Raw genomic sequence first — 24,986 nt, forward strand, 5'->3', positions numbered from 1 at the left:
CACATAATAAACTAGAAAACAAATTATTGTTGAGACCTGCCAGATGAATTTAGTGTGACCTACACAGTACAAGAAATAGAAGGGTTTTTACAGCAGAACAAATCATTTTGGAAGCTTATGATGAAAGGCCACGCTTGTTCCAGTTGACCTTCAATATTCCCCAGGCATAAGCATTAAGCTTGGGCTCCAAAAAGGCAGGTGACTCCAGCTTGCTACTCTAAATAGTGACAGCTTTTTAGAATTAATCTGTTTGCAATTATCTTTTATCACTACATGGTATAATAAACTTCCTTAGTTTTCCTAGCAGGAAGCTGAAATGAGTCTTTTAAGTTCTCACTTGTTTCTGCTCTCCTCCCAAAAAAGGATTTTACTGGTTTCTAAAAATGCACATTTTCATTTTTGCTGTCTCTGTTACTGAAGTGCCTGCCCAGTGTAGCACATAGGTTATAAACACATCAGCCTTTGGATAGAAAAATATCCAAGCAACAAGCTCACAACATTAGAACTCACCAGAACTTGTTTTGACCCAGCTCATTCCATCACTGCCATCTCCTTACTCCAACCACACATCTTTCCTAAACTGCTTGGCCCCTAACATTGTAATTGATGCCAAACACAAAGATTTTTATTGATGAGAAACAACATTTTTTTATAAGAGCATTATAATTTATGCCAAATAAATTGATAAAAGCATTTTTATTTTTAAAAAAAAAAGTCAAATAAATCCCACAAATAGCTACAGAAGGAGAACATGGCCACAACAGTTCTATATTAATCACATTTTATAGTCAGATCTCATCTGTTATTAGGCAGTTTTCCACTTCTAATGTTTTAGAATGCTCTCTAATGAACAATTCAAGAAATGTTTGGGTATTGCAGCAACAGAGGCCAGGACTGTAATGAACTTGATCTAAAAACTGAGTACTTTCCTCACAGCTACAAAGGAACATTGGGAAAACTAAGGAACAAAATAAAAGCAGAAGCATTCAGTGGCTTTGCCAATATGAGACCAGGTGGTGTAACAAGCTGAGTCTAATGGACAGATTTCATGGGGCTATCCTTCTCTGAAGATATACTAACTTACGTCAACTGAGGACAGGGACTCCCTCTCTCGCCTCACAAAAAGAACAGGTAAACTCTCACCCAGAAGCGTACAGCCACATTTCTCAGCTTTGACATCACGAAGTACCATCTTTCACAGAGTGAGGGGGGAATTTGTTTCTTTAGAATGCCACAGGCCAAAGAGAGCTAGGAAATGCAACACTGCTCCTTACTCTGTGTGAGGATCAATTACTGAGCAGACAGAGTGGGGATCAATTTAATGCCTTTCTAGCCAGAAAGAGCACTTCAGTGCAAAAATGATCAAGTCCTCCTCCACCAAGAACTTGGCAGTTATAAACAAAGGTGACAGAAAAAAAGGTGAAAGACACAACAAATACAAACCAGAAAACCAAATGCTAACAGATAAAGAAGGACAAAGGACAAGAGCACTATGGAAAAATCAATGCATCAAATGCTCTCTCTTGGTCCTGCTAAGACACCATTGTTTTTACATGAAGCTCTGTGACGGTTTGGGTGTTACCCACCACCCCCACCCTCCTCCACAAATTAACTTTTAGCTGACTGAGTCTAGTCTGATGAAGGCAGCTATATTTACAGTCTAGCACAATTTACAAGCATATATTTACAATATATCACAACTATTTACAGTTATATACAAGTTAAAGGCAATACAGAAGCACAGTACCCCTCTCAGAAATCAGAGCCCCCAGGAGGGGCTCCCAACCACCCTTTGACCCTCTTTCCCTCCCCTCAGGAATAACCAGATCAATCCCCATATATCTTACGTGATAAATCTGGAGAGATCTGAGGTGAGATGTCAAAAAAGACAAGAAGAAGGTCAGAGGGGAAAAAAAGGTTAGGTCAAATTAAAGTTAAGGCAGATGCAACCACACAGAGAGGAGAAGTTAGAGCTGAGAAGTGTGAGAGAAGTGAGTGTCTTATCTATACTTTGACTAGTTGCATTTCTAAGCAGAAGAGTGATAGATATAGGGTACTGATGCTTTTTTTCTTCCTTCTCACAGCTAAGGATTTAATTTCTCTCAATAAAATATTCCAGTTAGCCTCAAACCAGCACAAGCTCAGATTGCCACTTAAGCTGAGTAACAACTCGAGAAGTTCAACAAGTTTTAACGTGTGCTCTGGAACAATTCCGCCTCCATAGGATGATCAAAAGCAGCCCACAGTGCTAGCACTGAGAAATGCTCAAAGCTCAGCAATACCTCTTGGGAATGCATTTTCTTTCAATGCTTCCTAGTATCCACTCAATATCAAAATATTCTATGAGGCTGGTATATCTCAGTGCACAGCCTGCAGCTGTTGGTGTGCTGTGGACAACTGGATACCAAGTGCTGTAGGAACTTTCTGCACAGGTTGGGGCTGCAGAACAAGGACCAGAAAGTATTTCAGATTTAAAAACACTTCAGAGAAAACATTCTAATTCCTTTCTCTAGTTAAGTTGTTCCTCTTGGGTCTTGATAAATGTTACCGAGCAGGATTAAATTAATAACATACTTCTTGAGCTGAGGTTCTGGAGAGGTTATACCCTTGTCAATCCTTTTTTTGACTACTCCCAGCACTACCATTCTATCGGGCTTCAGCCATCCCTTCTCCTTCCCTCCACCATCAGCAGTTTTATACATTCTATCTATCATTTGAGACAAACACACAGCTCAGCACCACCACTCTTCTCTAAGTGTAACCAAATCCATGTCCTACTCCTCAGTCCATAGTGTCCCCTGCTGTGACAGTATTTGTCAGTTCTGCTATGGTGTTTAGGGTTCTTTATAATACATTTACAATACTCACTGGAGCAAATACTGGGACTCAGTTCCTCTCCCCATTGACCAGGCTCAAAGACAGATCTGAATCAAGTGAGTTGTATTCCACAAGTGATGCAGGAGTCAAAATAGAGTACTGCTACTACCTCTCTTTTTTTCTGTCTCCTTTTGCTACATCTCTTTTCTGAAAGGACCGATTCTGTTCTTCTCTAATCCCTCACTTTTTCAGGATCAGGACCCGAGTACCAACTCTAACTATCAACATCACCACAGGCAAACATCTGCCTATGCTTAGAGCATAGGACTCGGCACTGTTTGATTTAGTATCCAGACAAAATTCTAAGGTGGGCTTCAAGAAGAAGACAATTTTGTTGAAAGAACACAGCAAGGCATGCAAGCGGGGCAGGCCACAGCCCATGCTCATGCTGTAGAGACACAGGATGCATCAGGAGAAATAACAGCTCCCTAGGATTCATTTTACCAAAGCAGTTCTAAGGCAAGACTGCAAGCATCCTATTCCTGCTCAAATGGACAGCATTTGTGCCTTGTACTTATGCAGGCTGGCAGAATCCACACCAATAAGCAATGGCAAAAGAGCTGCAAACACCACACTGCAGTAAGCTACTGGCACAGCAATGACAGAGGTAAATTATGTTGACAGCTGCCTTATTTCACAGCTTCATACTCAGAACAAACTCTGAATTTGTTCTGACATTAGTGGAAGCAAATTGATCTTCCTCTCATTTACTTGTATGAAATCTAGTGCTTGCAGAGTGAGGAAGAAAAGAATTTTTTAGTCAGCTGCAATACCTCAAAATCCCACTAAAATGATTAAAGTTATTAGTGCCTCTTCAGAAAAGCTGCTTCAGATTGCCAGGCTGGCTGATTTATAGCTTTACTGATGAGAATCACAAAGGTTCTAGATGACCAGAATCTTCTTTTTCCTTCTGCCTCTTCTAGCCATTATGATAAACCTACTGTGTCTGAAGAGATGGGGAAGTAAAAAGACCAAGCTGACATGGAGGCAAACATGCTGACAACTCACAAAGGTAAGCCACAGCTTCATGGCAGAGTTACTGTTAGAGTGTAATTCAAATGTGTCCTTTCAAAACCCTGCTAAACCTCCCAAAATGCCAATGTTCACTATTTCACCTTGAGATTCTTACTAAGCTTCACAGCTATGTGCATAGTTGGAGAATAAACGTTGTTTTGGATATTGAGACAGACAGTCACCTGTGGCATTCTGAATGACTGCAGCAGGCCTTTTCAGACTGAAGAGGGAAAGAGCTCTGTGGTCTGGTTCAGCAAGCGATCCTGAAAAGAAACCTCGAAGGGTCACTGTTATAGGAGACACCCTACCGAAGAGAGCAGAGGGCCCAATATGCAGACCAAACCCACTTCACAGAGAGGTCTGCTGCCTCTCTGGTGCCCAGGTAAGGGACATTGTAGGTAAAATCCCCAACCTCATGAGTCCTTCAGACTACTACCCACTTCTGGTCTTTCAGGTGGGTAGTGACAGTGCAACAATGAGAGGCTCACAGTCAATTAAAAGAGACTTCAGGACCTTAGGGCAACTGCTGAAGGAATCAGGAGCCCAAGTTGTGTTCTTCTTTACCTCTCAAACATCAACAACGGATGAGCAAACATGTAGGAACACGAAGAATTTCTACAGGTATATTGATGGTAAAAAGAAGACTAGGGAAGCTGTGGGACCACTCAGAAAGGAAACAGGTGAAATGGTCAAAAGTGACATGGAAAAGGCTGAGGTTCTCAATGACTTCTTTACCTCAGTCTTCACTGCAAAGGCCTCCAGCCACACTCCTGGAGCCATGGAAGATAATGGCAGGGACTGGAAGGAAGAGCTGCCCATCTTAAGTGAAGATCAGGTTTGTGATCACCTGAAGAACCTGGAAGTGTTCAAGTCCATGGGACCCAATGGGATACACCCACGGGTGCTGAGGAAACTGGCAGATGAGATTGCTAAGTCCCTCTCTATTCTATTCCAAAAGTCATGGCAGTCTGGTGCAGTCTCCACTGACTGGAAAAGGGGAAACATAACTCCCATTTTCAAACAGGGTAGGAAGGAGGAGCCAGGGAACTGCAGCCCAGTCAGTCTCACCACTGTGCCCAGTAAGATCATGGAGAAGATCCTCCTGGAGGCACTGCTGAGACAGGAGAAGAGTGAAGAGGTGATTGGGTACAATCAGCATGGCTTCACCAAGGGCAAATCCTGCCTGACAAACCTGGTGGCCTTCTATGAACAGGTCACAACACGAATAGATGAGGGGAAAGCAACTGATGTCATTTACCTGGACCTGAGCAAGGCCTTTGACACTGTCCCACACCACATCTTGGCCTCCCAGCTGGTGACACATGGGTTTGATGGGTGGATCACGAGATGGACAAAGAACTGGCTTGATGGCCACACCCAAAGAGTGGCTGCCAATATCTCCATCTCCAAGTGGAACCCAGTGACAAGCAAAGTGCCTCAGAGATCAGTTCTGGGACCAGTTTTGTTCAACATCTTTGTTGGTGCCATGGACAGAGGCATTCATTGCACCCTCAGCAAGTTTGCTGACAACACCAAGCTGTGTGGTGCAGCAGGCATGCTGAGGGAAGGGATCCATCCAGAGGGACCTGGACAGGCTGCAGAGGTGGGCACAAGCCAACCTCAAGAGGTTCAACAAGACCAAGTGCAAGGTCCTGCATCTGGGTTGAAGCAATTCCAAGCACAAATACAGACTGGGCAGTAAGTAGCTGGAGAGCAGCCCTGAGGAGAGGGACTTGGGGATGCTGGTGTGTGAGAAGCTCAACATGAGACAGCAGTGTGCACTTCCAGCCCAGAGGGACAACCAGAACCTGGGCTGCATCAGGAGATCAGGAGAAGTGTGGCCACCAGGTCAAGAAAGGTGATTCACCCCTCTACTCCACTCTGGTGAAACCCCACCTGGAGTACTGCATCCAGTTCTTGAGCCCCCATTACAAAAGGGATATGGACATGCTGGAGCATGCCCAGAGAAGGGCCACGAGGATGATCAGAGGGCTGGAGCATTTCTTCTATGAGGAGAGACTGAAAGAGTTGGGACTGTTCAGTCTGGAGAAGAGGAGGCTCCCAGGTGACCTTCTTGTGGCCTTCCAGTATCTGAAAAAAGCTGGGGAGGAACTTTTTAGGCTCCAAGGGAGTGACAGGACTAGGGGGAATGGAGAAAAGCTGCAGGTGGGTAGGTTCAGACTGGATGTGAGGAGGAAGTTCTTCACCATGAGAGTGGTAAGAGCCTGGAATGGGTTGCCCAGGGAGGTGGTTGAAGCCCCATCCCTAGAGATGTTTAAGGCCAGGCTGGATGAGACTCTGGTCAGCCTGATCTAAGGAAAGGTGTCACTGCCCATGGCAGGGTTGGAGCTGAGTTATCCTTGTGGTCCCTTCCAACCCTGACTGATTCTGTGAATTACGACACTGGAACACTGCAGTACACCTGGAACACTATAGTACAATTCAAGTTGTTTTTTTCAGGAGGCATTTTTTTGACACTACTGGGGACTGAAGTTTAGGCTTCAAAAAAAATATAACATACCATTCTCCAGTGATTTTGCTCTACAGTAGCTCCTTAAAGTTGAGCTGGTTAGCAACCTAGTGAGGGATGCTGGTACTGTCACTGTATCTGCTATGTCTGAGCTCAGATTGGATGGAAATTCATGGAACACTCTTGATCTTCTCCCAAGTAACTAGCAGTAGGATAAGAGAAAATGGACTTAAGTGGTGCCAGGGGAGGTTTAGGTTAGATATCAGGAAAAAATTCTTTCCTGAAAGAGAGATCAGGCATTGGAACAGGCTGCTTAGAGAGACAATCAAATTGCTGTCCTTGGAAGTGTTCAAGAAGTGTGTCATGTGGTACTTCAGGATATAGTTTAGTGGTTATGGTAGTTGTCTTCAGATTGGACTTAATGATCTTCAAGGTCTTTTCCAATCTTAATCATTCTTTGATTCAAGGAGCTCAGCATTGCTCTTGAAATGTGCCTTATTTCTGTACACATTTACCTTCTAGGATGAATGCATTTGACCCACAGGCACTGGATAAGAACCCTTAATCCAACTGTGTATTTCATATAAAAAAAAATCCCCCACCTCTATCCAAAAGCCAGAACTGTCCCTGCCAAGCTTTCAGCACAAGAGTGATGTGATGAGAAGCAACCAGCTGTAAAGAGTGGTTACAAACTTTATAGGATTACTGAACAGCCACAAGATTATGTAATTGGAGCAGTGATACTTCCAGGATTTCTTTACACGAGTAATCCCTGCAGTTGTTGTTACACTACAGAGCTTGCAACATCTCAGTAGATGACATCCTTCCATTATTAGCTCAATAGGATTTACATGTTCATGGTATCTGAAGGCTGTTATTTGATCACTGTATTAGCAGATGAACTCTGGTTACATGGCAAACTGGATTACATGAAATTTCATCCTGACTACAGGGTCACAATAAGCAGATAAATTATGGAGAACAGACCAATTTCACTGAAATCCTTCTCTCTCCTGCAACCATCTGGAAAAAGTGAAAACGCCCCATGGCTTTTAGCTATTCAAGTTGTTGGGTTGTGATCAACAGTTGCAGGGTCTAGTTGGAGACCTGTAACTAGTGGTGTGCCCCAGGGGTCAGTACTGGGTGCATCTACATCAACAGCTGTTTAGCCTGGAGAAGAGCAGCCTGAGAGGGAATCTCATCAATGTATATAAATATCTAAAGGATAGAGGTCATGAGGATGGGGCTGGGCTCTTATCAGGGCAGTGGGTACAAACTGGAACACAGGAGGTTTCACTTGAACTTAATGGGAGCAAAAGAGCACTGCAGCAGGCTGCCCAGAGAGGTTGTGCAATCTCCTCCTCTGGAGACTTTCAAAACCCACCTGGATGCATTCCTGTGTGACCTGCTCTGGGTGATCCTGCATTAGCACAGGTTTTGGCCTAGATGGCCTTCAGAGATCACTTCCAACCCCTACCGTTCTATGACTCGAAGTTTATTTTGTGTTATTCTTTATCTGCCTTCATTGATATTATTCTCTTTAGCAGCAAGCACAGTTGGGTCTGGTAGAGCCACCACATAATTAAAGGCCTGTTTGCATTTTTCTTCTAAGATCTCTTTACAAACAATTAGAAATTCGTTGCCTGGTCATAAAAATTTGTTTAAGCTGAAAACTGAAACAGAAAAGGTTTTCCCAAAGGAACACTCCTAAAATGTTATTTACAACTGAAGGCAGCATCTCAAGGTCTGGCAGCTTTAGCAATTGTACATGCTGCACCATGGCTTGTTAGCATACTGCACATTCTTACATACATCTGTAGCACATTTTTGAACACATCTGTAAAGTGTTATTTCCTGCTTGAGCCTTCCTTTTGATCTGACTGCTGAGCTTTCTGACTATCTTCACTGATCTTGTATTTTTGTTAGTCTTAACATTCTAGCAAGGTGGAAGACTGTGGTCTCTGTTGTAAGAATGTTGCTACAGAGGAGAGGTAACTTTGTCAAAAGCACCCTGGAGAGTGGCCACAAAGAGAAGTCTGCCTCTCTGGTCTAACATCTGTTCAACTTTGCAGTATTTATTACCTACGTGTGCTTAACAATATAGGTTTCTCCTTAGTCTGATAACTGAGATCAGAAAGGATAAATTCACTTCTCATCCACAATGACATGCACATAAGCAGTAATCTACCTTGCAAAGCACACGTGCTTGTGTTTTACTGAGGATGACAAACACACCTAGGAATGAGTGGGAGGGAAATGAGGACAGGAGAGGCTATGAAGCATGAACAGGCAACAGGACAGTATAATCCATCTTTGGATTTCACCTCTGCAATCTGTCCTTACAAACTTTCTAAAAAATACAGGGATGAAGCAAGTACCTGCCAGAGAGAGGAGCCACAAGGGACATTATGTATCTCACTGAGACCTAACCCAGATTTTGTGGGCTCTGTCTTGTTCTCTGTACTAACTGAAAGCAACGTTAGTCCCAAAGTGCTGGAGGTCTGGAGAAGAGAGCAAGCACAGGCCACTCTTCCTGCTGCTGTGGCCCTGCATATAGCCAGCCTGAGGCCAGAGCTGTTGAATCAGGTCCCCTCAGACCCCTCCCCAGGCAGTAGGGGTAGGGCCAGGGTCTTCTATAGAAGCACTTGTACCTGAAAAAGCAGCTAGGCTCAAGGAAACCTAAATGCTTACAAGATAATTTTATCCTTCTCTGCACCAGCAAGGTTATGGACTTGACAGTGTGAGTGATGGGCAAACAAATAGCAGAAAAAACTCTAAGATGATTGGAAAAATCTGTACATCAGAGGCATAAGGACTACCAGAGGTCAGCTAGTAGACAGACAGTCATAAATGCTCAGAGAGATGGGCAGCACAGAAAACTCTGTTTAGTGAAAATCTACACTGCTCCTTGCCTTTTCAGCCACTTGCCCAAGCTCTAACCTAGCACAAACAAGCAGCTCTTCTGGTGCCACAGATTCTGAGTTCTGTGCAACAGGAAACAAATGCCTTCACAGTTTGCCAGGTAGGAGTCTCAAAAGAAATTACTCTGTTCATTCACCCAGAAGGCACGACTGTTATTTCAGATTACTTCTTCCCACATCTATCCCCTCCTCCACTTTGATTTGAACTTAGAATACAATAGAACAAACTGTTTTATCTTCCCCAAAGAAAGTATGTGCTTTCTAGTTGTTCCCTGAATCTATTTTAAATTGTCACTATTGCCATACTAGATTTTTCCCAGCATTATGTCAATTTTTGTGTCCAATCTATGCTGGAACTTTAGAGCACTTATTGTTCACTCAAAAAAAAAAAATACTGTGTTGGTTTTCATGCTGTTAAATAAAGCACAGGATATACCAATGTGCTTGAGCTGCAAAGAGTAGAGGAAGCTTGTCTTTCATTGGTTCAGTTCCACTGTAGTCTAGTTAAACATGGCCTTTACTATTTTCTACAGACTAGTTTGCATTCATAGGTGGAAGCAGCCCACATGGGCAAGCAGCAGATGTTTCTTTTTAGTTCTCCATATGACTGTGTGAATGGTCATTATTCCATCTCTTGGAGGAAAAGAGAACTAAATTATAGCACATCGCTTTTAACTCTGGCAACAAATGTCTGAAGTACAGTCTGGGGAAAGAGGGGTTCACTTAGCTTTCCTGACCTTCCCCTGCTACTTAAGTACTTCTTGGCATTCTTCTTGTCCTTGCTCTACACTACTGTGACATATGGCTACGCTCTGCCACTTTTGTATATCCAAGCACTAAGGTGAGCAGCTTATGTTCTCACTGAAAAGCATGCACCCAATCTGGTTGCAATGAGGAGAAACGCTGGCTCAAGCAGTACTGCTAGAGCGAGCTTCCTCTTAGGTGCACAGAGCCTGACAAACAGTGCCCTCCAGCATGTTTTGCCCAGCAAGAACAGAAGTGAGCCAAATATTAGATCACAGCAGAAGCATAATCCACAAGAGACTGCAAGAGGCTGTTCAGTGAGCAAACGCTCTGCCTAATCCAGCCCATGGCATGTCCAATGCTCTGGTGCTTTCTGGCATGAAAAGCACAGTATAAGAGCAAGTTGTTGTTATTTATTCTGAGCATGCAGAGAATTACTCCAATTTGCAAGAACACCTAGGAAGCTCTTTAAGGAAGAATATCTGAACTCAACGTAGTGGTTTTAAAACAAGTATCTTTGTGGGATTTTTTTCTTTCCTGCTTCATTAAAGCATTCATTGTAACCAAGCTCTGCATTTTGTTTTCCAAGTACTGACAGTTGTTCATGATACACCTGCTCCATAGCATTCCTTTTCTGTACTATGGGAGGTGGTATGCACTGTTTTGCTAGAGAGGTGACTTTTTAAATAGCAGCATAGTACTGCAAGTGTGTTCAGGAGTAACTTCCCTTCATTGGTTAGGTTAAGCTGTGAAATACTGAGCCAGATAAAGACACTGTAATCTGACACCCAACAGTTTCTGCTGCTAAAAGGAAAAGTTCTTGTGAATCTTTCTGCTGAAGTTTTCAGGACATGCTATGCTGCATGTGCTCACCATTTATCCCCATAATAAAGGTTTCATACACTATCTGGAGGTAGGAGGAAAATGTATCTCCCTAGCATTCAGATCTTTGCTCTTCATCCTTTTTTGTGATTGGTAAAGACATGGAAAGGTTTTTAAAAAGAGAGATGACTATTAGAAAGACTGATTCTTAAAACACAGTTTTCATTCTGACCTTGACACTAAATAGAGAGAGAAGAAACAAAAAGGTTCTTCTATCCTATTGCCGAAGGAAGTAAAAGTGAAACAAACCCAAGAGAGACAACAGAAGGTGGTATGTGTGTTTCAGCAGGAAGCTGCAATGCAAGACAAAAGCTTCCAAATTCATTTAGCTTCACTAAGACCCTTAAGGTGATGTTACAGCAACCAGGTAAGCTCCAATTCAGGTTATGGCATTGAGCTCATTCAAGTATCCTCTGCATCTCTGAGCACAGACCAGGTTACTGCAGTACATCCCAACTAGGGCATGTGCTACCAGCAACTGTGAGGAGAAGGTGCAAAAAACTTTGGAATCACTGACACAGGAGACCAGATATTGTCATGCCCTTGGTTTTGGTTACTCCACAGCATTTTGAGAGCAGTAGTTTAGCTGAATTGCTTCATTTCCCCTTGATAGACAAGCTGACTCTGTCACAGTGAAATTCCCACACCCAAGGAGAGTGACAAATATGCAAGAGGCCGAGTGCTCACTTAATTACCTTATTTCCTTTGTTCATTTGAAGAAGAGCTGAAATATTAGACTTATGAGCTGCCAGAAGCAATGTAGCCTCCATTGAGAGTTTCACAAACACATCCTGACATTATCCTGTCCTTGTTGCAACATTATGCTACATGCTCAAGATTGCTTTATGAGGCTCAAATATTCAGAACACAGATCTGCTGTGTTGGAGAGCTGCCATCAGACTCCACTCCAGGAATTTAGGTGCTGAAGCTGATAGAAGTTAAAAATCAAACTAGGCCTATTCAAAACTTTGGCAGGCTGTTTTTCATCATTTCAAATTTCCTTGGATTTACCTGCTCTTTTGGGGTCATTTTGTCCCCTATTAAGTAGTGTTAATTAGGCAAGACAATTGAATATTTTTCAAGCAAAACTGTAAACAACATGAAAATTACAGGAGGCCTTGAGTGACCTCAAGGGAGGTGTCCCTGCCCATGGCAGAGAGGCTGGAACTGGATGGTCTTTAAGGTTCCTTCCAATCTAAACCATTCTACAAATCTAGGAAAACAGAAGGATGTCAGTGCTGAATTTACTAATATACAGCACCTCTCCCTGCATTCTTAGATCATGACAGAGTTCTAAGCTTGTTCCCTGACCAGAGAAACTATCATTTTAAGATTGAACTGCCAGTGACTGCCTGGAAAGTGCATTAGACACATGACATGTTTTTAACACTGTTATGAAAAAAAAAATTCATTTAAGTGACCAACACAACAAATGAGACACAGTTATGAGTTTACTCAGAGAAAAGGTCAGTCTTCTTAGTAGAAACCATAAACAATTCATGTTTCCTAAGATCTTACAAAAAAACACCACAGGGTTAGGGTTTTTTTTTGGTAAGTCTTAGGGGACAGAATAAGAGGGAATAGATTTAAGCAGGAAGAGAGCGGATTCAGACTGGAGATTAGGAAGAAATTCTTTTCAGTGAGGGTAGTGAGACACAGGAACAGGCTTCCCAGGGAATCTGTGAACATCCCCTCTGTGGAGGTGTCCAAGGCCAGGTTGGATAAAGCCTTGAGCAGCCTGGTCTAGTGGAATGTGTCCCTGCCCATGACAGAGAGGTTGGAACTAGATGATCTTTAAGGTCCCATCCAATCTAAACCATTCTATGATTTTGCCTCCAGAACACTTCTGACAAGAGGCAGTTTAGTACAAATGGTGCTGGCAGCTCCTGTTCACTGGAGTACAGAAACAGACAGAAAGTTCTCTCTGTTAGGCCTATAGAGAAGTGGAGCCCCATTGGCGCTGAAGTCACTTCAGGTGCACCACTGCAGCCAGTGAATACACCATTGAAACCCAGAGTTATACTTCTGCCAACACTACAGCATTTTCATCAGCTCTGCTCATAAAAATACTGACAGGTATTGTCAAAGAATTAAGGCTGAAAGTTTTTTCTACTCTTCTGTGATTTGTAACTGGATCTTATACTTTTTAATATGATTTTTGGTTTACTGCAACACTGTGTAACACACTGGTTTTACATGGTAGCTATGCTTAACAGAAGGCCACTCTATGACAAGTGTATACAAAATATGCTCATACCACAATTATTTTTGCTACAATTTTTTTTAAGAGCATATACATATGTGCAAGATCAGGAGTAGCCACAACTATAATGGAATAGAATTTAGACAAAAGAATGAGGAGAAAGAATAAACTAAAGATGAGAACTGGAGATTAAGTAATGGATGGGAAAACTGGTTAGAATGGTGGGACAAGAAGCAAAGATGAAGGGAAATTAAAAGGTAGTAAATGACTGGCTGCTGAAGAAGGGAAGATCAAAGAAGAGATTTAAAGAAGAGATTTCAAAGAACTCCACAGACAGGGCTTTTTGTAGCACTTTCATTTCCTCAGGTAGGCTGTCACTGAACTCAATACAGAAGAATTTGGTCACTTAGGGAAAAAAAATATCAACTACACAACAGTGATTTTTTTTTTTCAAAGGACTACAGTTTTGTCTCCCTTTATCTATGTAAATATACACTTACACATAAATTACCTCCTGGCTGGTGAGAAGATGCTTAATGGTGGCATTTATTTTTCTGATGAAACCACATGCTACAAGGAAACAAGAGGTGACCAACCCCTCCCCACCAATGCCAGTAGCCTGATTAGCCCCTCTGTTTTGGGGTGGTGCTGAGGGATCTCAAGCTGATTTACCTACCAGCTGTGCAATTCTGCAAAAGCAGCTTTGATCTTCTTTACTGAATTATCCACTTCCTCTTTGATCATCATACGATACCTGCTTAGAGAAACAGTGCAACGCTGCAAGTCTTTTACTGATTTTTCAATGTTTGGCCCTAAAACAGAAAAAAAAAATTGTACATTAATCAAAGCTGGATTTGGCTTTTCTGAATGAAGCAGCAGAAATAGCCCAATATGTCACTTGGCCAGATTGGGATAAAGTGGTTATCCCTCTGAAATGCACAAATCCGTCTCTTCCATAGCACTTCTGTGGTGCTCTTCAGCTTCTGAATGTGTTTACTCAAATGCTAAAGCAGCACTGTTAAGGTATTTCTTTGAAATTTCACATCATAGAGTGTTGACAAAACATAAATTATTCTATTAATTTTTGTTATGCTGAATGTGACTCTGCTCTCACATTCCAGCACCTCTTACATATGTGTTTCTTTATCCTCACCTCTCTGATAACCTCAGCATATCCAATCTACAGGCATCTAATTTACCTCTTTTTTTGACTGAATCATCTGTCTTTGTTTCAGGTTGAGTCATAGTGTTGGATGATTTAACTGAGGAAGATTTTGACTTTGGCTTGCCTAGGTTACACTGGACTTGAACTGATGACTGGAGAGTCTCATGCTGTTCTACTCCATGGTCTTTGGTCTTTGAGCTAAATTCCAAAGATCCTTTCTGATGCTCTAGCTCTTTGTCTGCAAGAAAACATTAAGGTATAAAACAGATAGTTGTAAGATTAAGAAAGGCATAAAACCTTACTGTTGAGTCTGAATGACTTAATGTTTATACACTAGAAAAAAAAAAATCAAGTTTTTAAATTGGCACACATTATACAGACCCTCAGGAAGCAAAGACAGAACAGAAACAAAATGGCTCTGGTTATTAAACACTAATCTGAACACAGTTATGTTTCAACACTCTAAAAAGAAAAACTCATTAAAAAAACCCAACAAAACAATTAACTCTTCCATGCTGATACAAAACAATACCTCCGAACACAGAAAGCATGCTTCCCATTGTAATCTTGGCCCAAATGTTGGATAACAGAACTAGAGAGGAATCCTGCTATGAAAAGCATGGTACTTTCATACCAAAATATATACGTGTAGACCTATCTCACACCCCAAAAGTACTTGTCATTTAATCAGTGCTTTTAAAGCATTGGTTAAACATTCCTGCTTTAAACACTTACCTTGCCTGGTTACAGATTTCTATCAAAAGCAGCTGCTAAGAGAGATCAAGCAGGAAATGCAACAATGTCAAAGGCTTTGGGTTAAGCAGCTTCAGAGGGACAAGGCAGCAATGCCTGAGCCTGTTAGGCTGTCACAGGTGGACCTGGTTTCCACTTTCCATGACTCCAAAGGAATTCAAGACATCAATATCGTGAGAGGGACAAGCAACTAAAGAATGGCCATGAAAACTAAAAAGTACAAGTCAGCTGTTACTGCCACTGTGAATTTTAGTTAAGGAAACACACATAGCAAATTATTTACTGTGTTAACTCACTGTTTCAACCTTTGTACTCACTTGGATGAACGAATGAAAGTTTGGTCTGAAGATGCTCTTTATGCATCAGTTTTTTCAGCTGCTATTGTGGGGTGTCTGGAGAACTGGGGCTTGTCAGAGTAACAACCAGATGATGGCTCATGGAGTGAGATGAACACTATGGAGACTGAGGAATATCACCCAGACAGCTTCAGGATACCATCCAATGACTTCTTTGTGTCCTGGCTGAGCACCAGGATGGGTGTGAAATACATCTTGGTATGTTTTCATGGCAATCATGTAATGCCAAAGGAACAAGGAGGAACATCAGTGCCCATATTCCTAAAATAACTTTTGCTTATGGCATTTGAAAGGTGAGTTTGCAAACAAAAAGTTTTTTAACATAAAATAGTATATAAGAAGATACCTGAAGAAGTAAGAGGAACCTGTGTCTCTTTCAAAGCAAGAAACACCAGGTACACAGCTCTCTGAATGTATCAAAGAGGTTCAGCGCAGACGCCAACCTTGCATCTAGCCAGGCACTCTGCTCTAACTGCCATTAAACCCATGCAACCACAGCTACCTCTCACACTAATGCAGATAGGTTTGATTTATAAAGAATCTTCTTTCTATTGTCAACTGAGGGTGGCCTTGCTAAACACCTTCAAAAAGTTATAAACAAGTAGTCTGTCAGCTAAGCTATAAAGACCAGGGCTATTGGGGCGTCCCTAAGGTAAGATCCTTCGAAACTTGTTGCTGACATGCACAATTGTTCTTTGCTGCATTTAGTTAGCAGCTTTGATCTACTTGTCAAAGCAAATGAAAACCTGACAGCTTTTTCTCGAAAGTAATCTATAACAATGGTTATAAACTACAAGCTTTTTTTCTTTCCTCTGCAATAAACTTTGACACAGTTTCTTAAAAAATGACACACAAGCTACTTTGAAACACAGCAGTAAGATGACTAACAGCCTAGCAAGCAACACCTTAGGATACTGCACCTCAATTTGCAAATTTGATAGAAGACAAAGTAAGGCAGATTAAGAAAGTATGCACCAAATCTCTGAAGGCTTGGGCCAGCTAAGAAATGTGACTGACCTGGTCTAGTGCAAGGCGTTCCTGCCCATGGCAGGCAGGTTGGAACTAGATGATCTTTAAGGTCCTTTCCAACATAAAGTATTCTATGGTTAACAAAATCTAGGAACAAAGTCTCTCTCAACTATTTGAAATAGAAGTCTACATTTTGGGTAATAGGAACAAGTAAAGCATTGCATGGTTCAGCACATGGTGACTTGGAACTTCAGCACCAGTCTAATGGTATTTAACCATCAGGTATCACCAGACCTACCAGTAATGGCAGGAGCCCAGACAAAATGCCTCTGAAATCTGTCAAGCTGCCATGTTCTAAATTAATGGTTTATCTTTTTACAACAGCATGTCATTGTTTGCTATCTTTATCAATGATCTAGACAGGAGAATTGAATGCACACTCAGCAAGTTTGCAGATAACACTAAATTGGGTGGGAGTGTTGATCTCCTTGAAGGCAAGAGGGCTCTGAAAAGGGATCTGGCCACACTAGAATGAACTGAGGTCAGTTTTATGAGGTTTAGCCAGACCGAGTACCAGGTCCTGCACTTGAGTCACAACCCCATGCAATACTACAGGCTTGGGGAAAAGTGGCTGGAGACTGCCCAGCAGAGAAAGGTCTGGGGGTGCTGGCTGACAGCCATCTGAACATGAGTCTACAGTGTGCTCAGGTAGCCAAGAAGGCCGGCAGTATCCTGGCCTGGATCAGCAATAGCAGAGGCCACACCTCAAATACTGGGACATGGTTTAATGGCCATGGTGGTCTTAGGTTAATAGTTGGACTTGATGACCTTAGAGGTCTTTTCCAACCAAAATGATTCTACAATTCTTTGGCTGAAAGAAAAACAACTCAAGATAAACAGGAAGTTTGAAAATTTACTAAAAAAATCCTACATAAAACCACAACTTTAAAAAGTAGGAAATAACAGTTTCTGCTTTGTATCTGCTCTTACCTATGTCCCTGCAAAAGCAGCTTCAACTATCACTTCACAGCATACATAGCCCTTCTTTACAAGCATTTGCACTGAAAGGGCATCTGTAAATCCTTCAGATTCTGTGCTGCCAAGGTGTCCAAAACCATAGAGGGGTTGTTCTGGTCTTTTTTTAAAGTGATCTGGTTTATTTGAGGCCTTTCCCTGTTCAAAATATTAAGGGGAGCTCCTGAAATGACTCATACTTAAGTGAAACACTCCTTAAGGTCCCCATGTTGAGGTAATTTGGCTTTCCAAGACCTTGAATTCTATTTTTATTTTCCCTAGCAAGTCTTGATTCCCTGTGGCAAGCCATACACAAAAAAGCAAGAACTGAAGACCTCCGAGAGAGATGGAATAATTGCAAGAAATAAGCAGAGCTGAAGTAGAGGTGGTAACCACATATTCTCCCCTATCTTTCCCTAGGAAAGGAACCAAAACAAACAAGCCAGACAAGGACAAAGGAGATTACAACACAAGAGGGAGCAATATTAAACGGGTGCACTTTAGACTCACTTCAGTATCTCAAACTGCTTTAGAACAGTCTGTGTGACTTGCTCAGAAATCACAAGGGTGCAGCTGCTGGCCCCTGAAGGATCCTCATCACCCTTCTCTTCTATTTAGTTCCACGGTTTGAGAGCTGTATTTGCAACCACGGAAAAAGGGATTTCAAGGCAAGTTCTTTTAATATATCTTTACATACTGCTTAAGACACAGGAAGGAAATACTGAAAGGAGCAATCATCTAGCACATGTCAGAAGTATGAAATGCAAAGTGTTGAAAAACCATTATCAGTAGTGACAGAAATTAAATATGAGCTTTATGAAATCATACTTGAAGGCAACAGCTTTCACAGAGCTTCTTCCCCAGAGAAAATTTGCTTCAACGATTTTGCTGTAATCGTAACTCTGTGCTAGAACCCAGTGGGAAAGAGCTTCAGTTGTGCTACTGTCCTCCAGAGTTCCCCATCAGAAACAAGTGTACTAAGAGCCTATCAGGCTGCCTCCTTCGACACAAAGGTCCTCCCTTCCTTGGTAGGGAAAGCCAGTGGAGGTCTACTGCAACTAGCCTAGTTCAGGGAAGATGAGGAAAAGAAAAAAATGGACTTATATTAGTCCATCTTGTAATACGCCACAAGCTTGTACTGCTCACAACTTTGCTCCAGATGAGGGACTTCATGGCTTCTGCCACCATTTTACACTCCAGCCATTTCCTAACCCTGCATTCTTATGTATTTGCATCTGGAAGGTTCTGCATCAGCTGGGCCTCTAATTATACCTCAAATTATACTTTGTGTTGCTTTTATTATAGTCTGTTTCATGGCAATAAGAGTACTGTGATCTTTCTGTGAATAAGGGCTTGGCTATTACCAGTTAAAAAGGTGTCCTGCACTAGATGAACTGACCTGTGACTTCTGGACTGACCAGCGCCGACTCTGCAAATCCTGAGCCCTTGTTCTTAGGAGAAGTGACTTTCAGTTTCTGATTGGTAGAAGCACTGCAAGAGATGTCCTTAGAGCATCCATTAAGGTGGCAATCATACTTTCCCTGGGGCTCTTCAGATGCCTTCTCAGGTCCATCATTCTTGATTTTAGGATCTTTACTGCCTTGGTGTTGTTTAGATTTGCTTCTCTTTTTCCTATTGTTCTAAATGGAGAAATATTGCAAGAAGAAAGACATCACTCATTGCACTCCATATAAACTCAAAACATAGCCACTAAATTGTCCATGCTCTTAAAATGCCATAAAAATGACATCAGTATAATGTCATTTACAGGCCACACTGTACTATGTAACACATTGCTTCTGGTCAGCTGAATAAAACTATTTCCAAATACAACTGGAAGCCCCAAACTATTTTTCTCCTTCCTTCCACACAAAGCACTTGCATTGTAAAATGGCTGCAGAGGTTCTACTATAAGGTGCTGCTCTAAATGTTTGCTATCACTTAACCCATTCCTAACCATCTATGGAACATCTCTGCAGTAACACAGCCAACTGCTTTAGGCATCACTCTGATCACACAGGACATAAGTTGCCTGCTGCCAACAGTACCTCTCCCAGTCATAGAGGATCCTCCACAGTGACAGGGCAGCCTCTTGATACAGCTCTAACTTGGAGGTACATAAGCATAAAGACTGCATCCCAGATACCTGAATTATCTCACTTGATAACATCACTAATACACGACTCATTTTCACATCTGGCAGCAAAACCTCTAATGCTACAAGCAGTTGTGACTATCAAGGATACAACTGCTTATTGAAAGCATTTCTCCACAAGGGCAGAAATTAATTCTGCACTTGTCCAGGGTCTAGCTCACTTGCATGTACACACACATGCTGTCTCAGAAACAATGGGTTAGAGAGACAGCAACAGAAGAACAGGATTATAAATATTGCACTCACTTGCTTTCACTAACTCTGATTACAGCAGTGAGTGAATTACCTGTGTTAGCACAGGTAAAGTACAGGCCAAAGTAAAAGGTACTACATGCAGCTACAGACAGCTCATAAATGGGCTGAATGTTTAGATTCTTGAGAACAAGCTCTTACCTTCTTTTTCCCTGTCATATTCCATTCCTTTAGAACTTGAGTCGCACTACCTATAGAAAGGAAAGATAAAACATTTCAACAGAAGTTTGCCTACAAAAAAGAACAAGTATGTTCAACAAGGCTTTCTCATCTCCTAGCTGGGCAGCATTTCCATTTGTGGTTGGGAATTCTCTTATGTGGGCAGAACAAAGCAGGTGCTGCCACCTTTCTTCTTCGTAGTTACTCATTCTGATTGATTACACTATGTACAGTTGATGGGCTACCTGGCACTGCTACTAGTTATGGCCTTCATTCCCCAAAGTGATTAAATGGGTGCCTAACTTAAAGCATTAGCATAAGCCTCAGCAAAGTCAACACTCGCATCTCTTGCCTGAAAAGGGAGGCACCTCAGCACACTAGTATAAACACTAGCTAACCTAGATAGTTCACCCTGGCTCTAGGGCTTCTCAAAGTTTCAAAATCTGTTAGTGTTTTTATCGTATATATATCCAAACTGTTATCTATCATACTCAAAAGATGGAAGAATGTAAAAGTGAAGACTTAATTAGCATCTGAAAGACTGATTTCATGAACTCCTGCAGAAATTCTGCATCACACAAACACAATGAACTTAGATCTGGCATTTAAAAAAAAAAAGGTTAAAATCTATACTGAAAATTATTACAATCTTGAATATTTGAATTTGCATCTACCAACCCTCATAAGCTGGTTAGATAAATCAATGCAGTAAAGCAAGAGCATTGGTCACAGAGCATTAGGGATAGTGAAGGGCCTCACAAAATCATCCAGTCCAATCTCCCTGTCAGAGCAGGGTCAGCTAGGGCAGGTCACACAGGAACACATCTGGATAGGTTTTGAATGTCTCCAGAGAACGATACTCCACAACCTGTTCCAGGCAGCCTGTTTCAGGGCTCTGTTACTCTCACAGTGAAAAAGTTTTCCCTTATGCTCATGTGGAACTTTCTCTGCTCCAGCTTCCATGGTCAGACCAGTGCCACCTACCACATTACAAAAAAATTTGGGCATCTAGTTAACATCATTATTTTGTTCTCCTGGAGTCATAGCTGAAAATAGAAGGTAAACATGTTGTCTGAATCACCATCCAAACTACACCAGTTACTGCCACAATAATCTTTTCCAACCAGGTTAAAGGTCTTCTGCTTGAATTTAAGAATCACTTCAGTTATTATATAATTCTACTAAATAGTAATTTATGATCCTTTCCAAATGGATTTCAGACTCAGCCATTCCTCACACTCATTTGAATGAACTCTTAACATCAGCATGCAGAAGTGGGAAAACACCTCATGGGAGGTGTTTCAGAGCACCAGTATTATTTTTCTATACCAATAATACAGATCCAAGATTATCTGCAGAGTCTGCCATGCAGATCAGAAGAGATTACATGTCTTGCCTGCAATGCTAAGCCTATTTTATTAAAGGGTGAAAAAATGTGAATGGAATCCACCAAATCGAAACTCCCCCCCATTGTTTCCTAGATGGCTAACAACGCAGACAGAAGGCTAACAAAACTTCTGTTGTGTGCATAACTACGTAGACAGACACACATGTACTTATGCCCATCTAAATACCATGCCCTCTCCTAAAAGTATGCTATCTCTTGACAGAGACCATGTTTCAGTATAAAGAAATAAACTCAGACTTCTGCTCCCCATTTAGCCTGTGATGCTGAAAATAGACATTTCACTTGACAGCTCTGTTAACTGTTTACACCGTATCACCCACCACTGTTTTTGTGTTGGCTGGTGTGGTCTTAGCTTAGCTTTCCTCAGCTTCTCTGTAAACACTATGTGCAGTGAAGGTTATTTTAGTGATTCACCTAGCTCAAATTTCCTCCTGCTGGAGATGCACTAACTGTGCAAGTGCCACAGCCCTGATTTGAAGTCATCAGAACACTTTCTTGAACACATCTACAAGCAGATAAACAGGCCTGACTTTGCTTGACTTAGGTAAGCACTAACAGTCAACAAACCATTTGAATCTCTAACTCAAATTTCACATATGGAAGTAAATCCATAATAGAAGCATCATCTACATGCTACTCAAATACAAAGCCAGACAGGAGCTCATCTCAGGAAACTGAATACGAACATTTTCACATTGGGCATGCAGCACCTCCAAGAAAAGCACTGAATGGAGGTGCTCAGTCTTTTCCCTCAGCATGGCATCCCATGACTTCACCACATGCAGCAATGTCTTCTCTGCAACTGTGACATTCTACTGTTCGCCATTTTTGTCACAAAGTGCTGGATTCATTCTGTCCACAGTGGCAGCCAAAGGGTCACATCATGTCTCACACTGTTTCACGACATTAGCAAGTATTTGCCGTTTTCAACTGCTAACTGGCGATGACTCTGAACTCAAAGCACAATGATCATAAACTGGTTAAATTCGAAGATGATTTGAACTCAGGCAGCAACATTCTGTTGTTCATAGCCTTTTTTCTTCAAACTCTTGCAACGTTAAATTGTAGCTGACATTAAATTGTTTGTAGATAAGATGAACTTTGAAGGGGTGGATTTAAAAAAAAATAGAATAAAATGGTTTGGAAGTGTAATTCATGGGTAGTAAAATATAATCAGGAAATATTTGAAGCTTTTTTCTCCTACTATTTTTTTTTCCCCTGGAGCATGGGGTAATAACAACATTTTCCACATTTCTGTAGGGTGGAGGCGGTATTTTGGTAAAATGTGGCTGCATTCATTGCAGTTGCTCTTTTGAGTGCAGAACATAGGCCTCTAAAGTGCTGTAGTCCTCTTATGACTTCTGGCAAGCTACTGGGTGGACTTCAAATGCTTAGTTTAGAACTGAAAAACCTTATAAATGGCCTTGGATTTTACCTGCTTAGTAGAAAATATGAAGATTCTAGCACTGGCCATGAGAGAGGAACAGTCATGGATCAAGTCTCCACTACTTTTCCCAGGGCATATATTACAGGCAAACACAATTATTAGTTAGAGGCATTGCATTTTCCTTTCTCCATGTGGGTGTACACAAACTCACTCCAATTTCCATATATCTGTTAGAATCTGACTAGGCATGCTGACGTCTGAAACAAGAGACACCACACAGATCTGATGGAAGAATTCTAATCAACTTACAACTAGTCCAGTTTGCTTTCATCTGCTTTTTGACTATTGGTAATGCTTAGTACATCAGGATGCTTATAAGTGGATACATTTTAGGAAACTAACCCAACCGCAACCTAAAGATACAAAACAGATAGGGAACAAACAACTTGGTGAGATGGCAGATGAACACCATGAGACATTTTAAAGATATATAGGAGTTTTGAGACAATGGAACTTATAGGTAACTTTTAAACAGCCCCAGACTATCAAGACTTGAATTTCTCTCTGAAGATATGCAAGACCCGCCTGGATGTATTCCTGTGTGATCTGGTATGGGGGTTGGACTGGATGATCTTTCAAGGTCCCTTCCAGACCCTAAACTTCTGTGATTCTGTGACTTATAGAGGATTTGCTTGCGATATTTTATTATTCCTGCGAAGGATTTCTTACAGACTTTAGTGAATTGCAGAATACTTGCCATTATATATTTATCAGAAAGCTGTTATTTAAATATAAGTGACCTTTGAGCAGAGATGGTCTCATGATGCAAAACACAAACTCAGGTCCAAATTCAGAATGGCTCGAACTTTCAATGAAGTCTTGGTTCAGCCATTATAAATATCACAGCTATTTGCAAAATTCAGATAGACGTCAATGTATGCATCAAGTTGAGGGGCTTAGCGGCCTGGTTATCTGCCTCGGATTTGTATAAAATTCTTATTAGTTATTGTATCTTCAACAGTAAATCAGATTCTGACAGGTTTAAAGAGCATTAACTTTCAGACAGAATAAAGAAGGTCTGCTAGGAGAACAGCACCAAAAATGGCAAAGCCAGGTAAAACAGATAAACGGCTGCATCTAACTCATACAGTGAAGGAGCAAAGCCTCAGCCAGGAGGATCAATTACATAAAAAAAAATGAACTGTCACAATCATCTGAACTTCAGCAGAACAACAGGATGTATTTTGAGTCACTAGAGACAATGAATGCTTTAACAAGCAAATTAACCCCTCGTGCCTTAGTGAAAGAAAGTATGCTGTACTCACCATCCATAAAAGCTTGAACAGCCTTGTCTACATTATTATCAAACTGCTGCAACACCAGAACTATCTCGTTATTGCTTTTGTTCGGAACAACCGATCGGATTGCACTGATCTGGAAGGAAAGAAAAAACCCAAGACGACAACAACATAAGTTTACCACACTCCTTTAGACAAGAAAGCATCTCCGTGCTAATGCATGTTCATATGAAATGCACATTATGCATGACTTGTGCTTACAGGTGTGCAATGATGTGTCTGTATGAAGCAATACTCATCCTCTCCTCACCTGCTCATGCAAATAATGAAAACAATTTCTTCAAGAGGCCAAATCATAGAACTGGTAACCAGCAAGTCTGGAAGCAAACTCTGCTCTCAGTCATACTGGGAGAACTAGTTTAAACTGAGGGAATTGGGCCTTATGCTTCTTTCCCAAATGTTCTATTTGCTGCCGTACGACTTTGCAACACGTTGCCTATATGAACTCAGAGTACACAATTTGCTCAATAAGGCTGCACAGCTTTGCTACAAAGTTACAAAGCCTGCTTTTTTGACATCTGAAAAACAGTCATATGCATGAGAATAGCACCAGGCTTAAAAGAAAAACAGTATCATTGTAAAAACTCTAGTGCCCCTGCTCAGCATAATTTCAGATTCTTGTTGCAATACCATGCACCCAGGAAGCTTCCATAATAAAATCCTGAACAAAGATATAGGAAGCCAAATGCTAACTTCAGGAAACTTCTGATTGTGAAGCACAGGTGGCCTCTTTATTCTACTGTGAAATATATCTGTGAAAAATAATGAAAGAATACAAGATGATAGATCTGTTTAAGGGAACTAGGCTGGTTTACCATGGTGAGAGCATTCACACTACCTCGTCCTAGCTGTCCATTCGGATACTGAAGAACAATCTTTCTGGATTCCCTCTATGGAGT

At 41.4% G+C, this 24,986-nt stretch overlaps 1 protein-coding gene across 2 annotated transcripts in view; it reads right to left on the reverse strand.

Annotated features, from left to right (window-relative positions):
• The window catches only part of SPATS2L (spermatogenesis associated serine rich 2 like), an 87,957-nt gene that overhangs the window by 11,564 nt on the left and 51,407 nt on the right, over positions 1-24,986 (reverse strand). For both annotated transcript variants that reach the window (XM_064158347.1, XM_064158337.1), the window contains 5 exons: positions 24,055-24,163; positions 19,917-19,966; positions 18,768-19,008; positions 14,311-14,514; positions 13,788-13,923 (listed from right to left, as the gene is read on the reverse strand). In XM_064158347.1, coding sequence (XP_064014417.1) covers positions 13,788-13,923; positions 14,311-14,514; positions 18,768-19,008; positions 19,917-19,966; positions 24,055-24,163 — 740 coding nt within the window. The remainder of the gene's footprint in view (positions 1-13,787; positions 13,924-14,310; positions 14,515-18,767; positions 19,009-19,916; positions 19,967-24,054; positions 24,164-24,986) is intronic.

This window comes from Pogoniulus pusillus, chromosome 2 (genome assembly GCF_015220805.1).
Source record: "Pogoniulus pusillus isolate bPogPus1 chromosome 2, bPogPus1.pri, whole genome shotgun sequence".
NCBI lineage: Eukaryota > Metazoa > Chordata > Aves > Piciformes > Lybiidae > Pogoniulus > Pogoniulus pusillus.